Here is a 6,504-nt window from a genome sequence, read left to right on the forward strand (position 1 = left end):
CCAAAAAACAACAAGAAAAACTATCAAGAAAACAAGTGTTGGCGAGGATATGGGGAAACAGGAACCCTTGTGCACTGTTGGTAGGCATGTAAAACAGTACAGCCGCTGCGGAAAACAGTCTGGTGATTCCTCAAAAATTTTTACATAGAATTACCATGTGACCCAGCAATTTCCAAGAGAATTGAAAGCAGGGTCTCCAAGAGATATTTGTACACTCATGTTCATAGCAGCATTATTCACAGTAGCTAAAGTTATTTAGCTTTAAAAAGGAAGGAAATTACGACAAGTGCTGGATGAACGTTATGCTGAGTGAAATAAGCCAGTCACAGAAAGACAAACACTGTGCAATTCCACTGATATGAGGTACTTAGAGAAGTCAAAATTATATCATAAAGACAAAGTATAATGGTGGTTGCCAGGAGCTGGGGGGAGGGGTGACTGGGGGTTTATTATTCAACAGGTACAGAGTTTCAGTTTACAAGATGAAAAGAATCACGGTAACAGAGGGTGGTGATGGCCTCACAACAATGTGAATGTGTTTAAGTACCGCTGAACTGTACACTTAAAAATGGTTAAGATGGTAAATTTTGTTATGTGTGTCCTACAATTAAAAAGAATACCTTACTTCAGCACAATTCTTTAGATCCAATTTGGAAGTACTTCTTTTCACACATTATTTCACTTCACCTTCACCACTCCGTAACACCACTACCTGTTTTCCAGATGGGCAAACTGAAGCCAAGCGACTGTTGCCAGTTCACAAGAGTGGTTGGTAGAGGAGTTAAGTCACACCTATGTTCTCTCACTTCTCCAGGACTCTTCCCACTACACAACACAACTGAAAATGTTAAAGTAAAACCACCTTAAAATATCAGGGGGAAAAAACGGAGTCTCCGTGAAGAGGTAGAAAGGACTGAGAATTAGACCTGGGTTCTACTTTTAGACTCTGTCCCAAATTGGCTCCCCTACCTTCGGGCATGTCACCTGCCCTCAACGCTCAGTGCTGGCCTAGATGCAGCCAACTAGGCCAAGCGTTCAAGTTTCTTCTCTTTCGGGAAAGGGAAGTGTGGTACGTGCTCTCCTTTGAGATGCACATTTAAAAAATGCGCCCACTCTGGACTCACAGACGCGTGCACACAGCCCGGGGGCCCCATCCAGACAGCAGAAGTAGGAATTCCCGGCCCGGCCCAGTTCCCTCCAGTCTCGAGCAAGCTGAGGCCAGATTGGGCGGGGGGAGTTGCCCTGGGTACCTCCCGACTTCGACGTCGGGGCATCGCCCAGCCACCGCCGCCACCCAGGCCAGCAAGGTCCGGAAGGCCTGCGCCTGAGGCGGCCTCGGAGAGTCCCGACGCCCCCCGCGCTGCCGACACGGTCTGTCGCAGGCGGCGGCTCCTCCGGCCCGTCACAACTGGTGCTCACCTTTCCCGAAGGGCGCCAGCTCCTCTTCCACAGCCCAGCCGGTGCGCTCGTGGTCCCGCGCCATCGCCTCCGACCCCAACCCACCACCGGCCAGCAACCCGTCAGCCATTTCAAATTTCCGCGGGCGGCCGCCCAGCCCTGTAACGCGATGAAGCAGCCGCTTCTGATTGGATAGTGGGCCGAGGCTCTTCGACCAATTAAAGGAAAGTTTGCGTGGCCCCCGTTTCCGCACGAGCCCCGCCCCTTCAGCCTCCACCCACCCCGGTGGCAGTGCCTGGGCGCCATCTACTGGCCGGAAGGACTGCTCTTCTCGTCCAAGCTCTTGCTCTTTTTGTTTACTGGGACGAACTTGGACAAAGTTGAATTAGGACATAATTTGGGATGAGTTCCGAAAAACTAACAAGCCATACCTGGAAGTGAGGTAGAGCGGAAAAGACACTGGCTTGAGAGTCAAAAAACATAGCATTTAGACTTGTTTCTTCCATTACCACTGGTATTACCTTGGGCAAGTCACTTCACCTCTCAGAAGAGCATCTTCAGTTCTAATAGCATATTGGCCTAGATGGCTCCAAACTTTTCACCACCAAATATCAGTTGCTCTCTCGCTTTTTCTCTCTCTCCCCCTCTTTCATTCACTACCTACACACAGAGGATATTTTCAAAGAATGTCAAATAATATTTAGAATGTAAAAGTATGTTTTACCCACATTTATTAGTCAACAACTATAACCTCCAGTGATATAGCTAACATTTGTTGAGTACTGTGTGCAAGACGCCCCTGCATATTTTATCTGCAGTATCTTATTCAATCTTCAAAAACCATCCTATGAGACAGGAAATATTATTATTATTCCCATTTTACAGATGACGACATGGAGTCACCAAGAAATTAAGAAATGCCCAATTTAACCCAGCAGTGCCAGTATTAAAAACCAGCCAAATTCCTGAATCCACGCTTTAATGGCTCTGCCAGGCCATGACTAGTCAGACCTGAGATGGCCGGCAACAGCAGAGGTTACCAGAACACCAGGAAGATGAGTCCACAGAAGGACAAGAGCCTGGTCATGACAGTGTTATCACAGGGAAGACATTTCCACTTACTGCCTTAAAGGAAAACCTTGGGCTAAAGTCTCTCAGATCCCTCACAGCTGAAATGAAATTAAGGACAAATCACTTATTAAACTAGATACATTTCCAAACCTATGCTTGCATGGATTATATGGAAAGTTTTTAGAGTTTTCCCCTAAGTGGAGACCTTTTAGGAGCACACATTTCTTGGGAGTTTGCTTTTCCTGCCCCCTCCCCCTTATCCTAAGGAAAGGGTTTTTTAATTCTTCCTTTCCAATCCCTCCATCTGCAGCCCGTCGCAGCCTTCCACCTGCCTTAGGTGGGGTGGCACCCATTATTCCCAGTCTTTTTTATATCTTCACTCTCTTTCTCACCACTAGGTCCTTATACTCTGTCTACACAGGGGCTCGAAACTTACTGCCCTCCCCTAAAAACTTCCCAAAGCCCAACTGCAATCTTGAGATACTGCCTCCACACTTCCTTTCTGGATAGCACCAAATTGCTCTGGGGTAGTGCCTTTCCTCTCCTGCTTTCTCAACGGCCAGTAGCTTCTTCCAGAGGCCTGGCCTCCCTCTCTCCCATCACCCTCTGCCCGCTGCAGCACTGACAACCCAGCATCCCCTTCCGTAGTCCTTCCTCCCCTGGCCTCCGGGCCTTCACTCTTCTGGTTCTCCTTCCTGCCTTCATTCCTCTTCCTCCTTCTCAGATCCCCTAAACCTAGGGGACTCCTGAGGGCATTATCCTGAGTCCGCCTTCCTCAGGAGGTAACAGAAGTGAGTGAAGAAGGCCAAGTGTGGACAGTGGCACTCACTGTGAGCCCACAGGAAAGCAGATGTGCTAATTCACTTGACAAATAATAAATACAGAGAGTATAGACTGTGTGCCAGACATTCTTCTAGGCTCAAGGGAAGCAGGGGCAAACAAGCAGACAAGGTCCTGCCCGCACGGAATTCACAGCCCAGTGGAGATGCACAATGAACAAGTAAAAAATCAATTAACAAGCAAGATTCAATTATGAAAAATAATAAAATAAAATAAAATACAGTGATGTGATAGAGAATGATGAGTGGGGAAGACAGATTCAGACTTTTATGTGAAAATGCCTGATTTTAAGCTGTTAGCAACTATTTTTTTTTTTAATGTAAACACTATGCAACCCAGAAAAAAACCTTATTTCCTAGGCCAAATTTGGCCCACAGCCCACTAGATTGGAACCTCTGTTCTAAGCCCCAGCCTCTCAAAGTACAGTCCAGGGACCAGGAGCTTGTTAGAAATGCAGAGTCCCTCCCCTACCCCCAGATCTGCTGGACTGGAATCTGCATTTCAACAAGATCCCCAGTCCTCAAGTAACATAATTCATGTTTGATACAAAGGTCTTCAGACCTGAGTTCTCTCCTGCAGCTATTTCAGTTTCATCTCCTGCTGGAACACTTGACCTGGAACTCTCATTCATGATTCACGTTCATTAATGCTGCAAAGCCAAGTGCAGCCCATCCTCCAGCTCATAAGGCTCTCATCTCATCCCACCCTCCCTGCCACAGCCCCTGTGTCCACCACCATCTCCCATGCAGGCTGTCGAGATGGCACCTGGGAAGTCACCGCACCTGAGAGGACTCACCCACTCTCTCACCCGCTTCCAGAATTAATTGCTCCCCTCTCACTACTCCTAGCACAGGGGTCTCAACGCAGTGCCCGGAATGGCCAGGCGGGTGACAGAAGGAGAGAAGTGGGCAGTGGTGCCAGTTCCATGAGAAGTGATGGGTATGGACCCCATGTTGCCATGTTGGTTTTCCAATTGAAGCCAGAAGTCTAGATTTTTATAAGAAATTTCCCATATGAAAAGATTGGCAAGGAGGGCTTCCCTGGTGGCGCGGTGGTTGAGAGTCTGCCTGCCAATGCAGGGGACACGGGTTCGAGCCCTGGTCTGGGAAGATCCCACATGCCGCGGAGCAAATGGGCCCGTGAGCCACAACTACTGAGCCTGCGCATCTGGAGCCTGTGCTCCACAACAAGAGAGGCCGCGATAGTGAGAGGCTCGCGCACCGCGATGAAGAGTGGTCCCCGCTTGCCGCAACTAGAGAAAGCCCTTGCACAGAAACGAAGACCCAACACAGCCAAAAATAAATAATAAATAAATAAATAAATAAAGATTGGCAACCGGGTCTTCTCTGGTGGCGCAGTGGTTAAGAATCCGCTTGCCAATGTAGGGGACACAGGTTCGAGCCCTGGTCCAGGGGCATCTCACATGCCACGGAGCAACTAAGCCCGTGCGCCACAACTAATGAGCCTGTGCTCTAAAGCCCGAGCCACAACTACTGAGCCCACGTGCCACAACTACTGAAGCCCGCACGCCTAGAGCTCGTGCTCCATAACAAGAGAAGCCACGGCAATGAGAAACCCACATGCAGCAACGAAGACCTAGTGCAGCCAAAAATAAATAAATTAATTTTTTTTAAAAAGTTAATTAAGAAAAAAAAAGATTGGCAACCAATTTTTAACAACTTAAACACTGTGCCAGTCAAATAAAACATATCTGTAGACCACCAGTTTGCAACTTCTGAAGACTAGTCTACTTGTGACATTGTGTCAGAGGCTGTGGTTCTTTGAAGACAAGTACCATGTCATATTCATCTTTGTACTGCTGGTAACTACTACTAAACTTCACTTAGTAAAGGGACAAACTAAATTAATACTGCTCCTTTTATTTATAGTGTAATATTATGATGCCATTAGCCAAAGGCTCAGGTTCAGAGTCAAATGGCCAGATCTGGGCCACTTCTGCTGCTGCTGCCCAGAGACCCCCTACCCAGAACCAGAGATTCAACATTACTACCATTACCTAAGTCAGGGTCAGGGAATGCTGCCTGTATTGGGGGGCCTCTGCCCTGAAACCAGCCCACCAGCTCCCCAAGGACAGAAGCACTCTCTAAAGTGTGCAGCTCAGGACTTTGACCGCTGAGGGACAGAAGCCCAGCATGGCCCCCATTGCCCCACTTTAGAATGTGTTCCCACATCCATATGAATGGGTTTCTGAGCACAGACAAGGACAAAGACAGACAGTGCAAATTCTGAATCAACATCAGAGAAGGGTGGGGAGAGCCCCCAGATCCTGGGAGGGGTCCCACTGGGGGAGGCCTGTCCCTCCATCTGCAGTTGTGGGGAGCTCCACGTGGGCCCAGGGTGGGCAGGTAGCCCACGATGTCTACTCCACTGCAGGGAGAGAAGAGATGCTAGGTCTCTGCTTCTCTGGTCTGAGAGTCTGGGGCTCCCATTGACAAAAACAAAGAATAAAAGCTAGGCCCGAATTTTGGCTTGTATTTTCCACTAGAGGGCAGCTTAAACTTTCAAAATAAATCTTTAGCACTTGGTAAAGCACTGAGAAGTCCTTCCAGCCAGTTTCCTCTAGAGCCTCTGGGCCTTGTTGCGAGGCTCCAGGGATTAGAAGGGAACAAATAAACCTAACTCTTACCTCACGGAGCTCATGGTCCAGCAGGGGAGAGGCATATTAAACAAGAGAATACCCAGTGAGTGTAGTCAGACTTGGGATAAATGCCACCAATTAGAGGGAATCCTAGGCAGGGCCCTCTTTGCAGGGGTGTTGGGTTAAAACCTTCAGGATAAGACAGAACTGAAACATTGGCTCTTCCTTGATCTCAAGCCTGCTGGCCTTTGGGCTGAAACTATACCATCAGCTCTCCTGGTTCTCAGGCCTCTGGAATTGGACTGTGGAGCTACCATGAGCTCTCCTAGGTCTCCAGCTTGCTGACTCACCCTGCAGATCTTAGGACCTGTGTGTGTGTATATATACATATACACATATACATGCATACATATATATATGTATGTGTATATATACATATATACACATACATATATATGTATATATATACATAGATACATACATATATATGTGTGTATATATATATATATATATTTCAGTTAATAGAGAACTCTATTACAAGTGGCTATACCATTTTCCATTACTACCAGCAATAAATGAGGGTTCCAGTTGTTTCA

The 6,504-nt window shown here is 47.6% G+C and overlaps 1 protein-coding gene across 1 annotated transcript in view; it reads right to left on the bottom strand.

Moving 5' to 3' along the window:
* The window catches only part of SHCBP1 (SHC binding and spindle associated 1), a 40,458-nt gene extending 38,897 nt beyond the window's left edge, over window positions 1–1,561 (bottom strand). The window contains exon 1 of the mRNA XM_082437713.1: window positions 1,420–1,561. Within this exon, the coding sequence (XP_082293839.1) occupies window positions 1,420–1,528 (109 nt within the window). The 5' untranslated portion in view covers window positions 1,529–1,561. The remainder of the gene's footprint in view (window positions 1–1,419) is intronic.
* Between the last annotated feature and the right edge of the window lie 4,943 nt (window positions 1,562–6,504).

Source organism: Balaenoptera physalus, assembly GCF_965194825.1.
Source record: "Balaenoptera physalus genome assembly, chromosome: 19".
In the NCBI taxonomy this organism is placed as follows: Eukaryota; Metazoa; Chordata; class Mammalia; order Artiodactyla; family Balaenopteridae; genus Balaenoptera; species Balaenoptera physalus.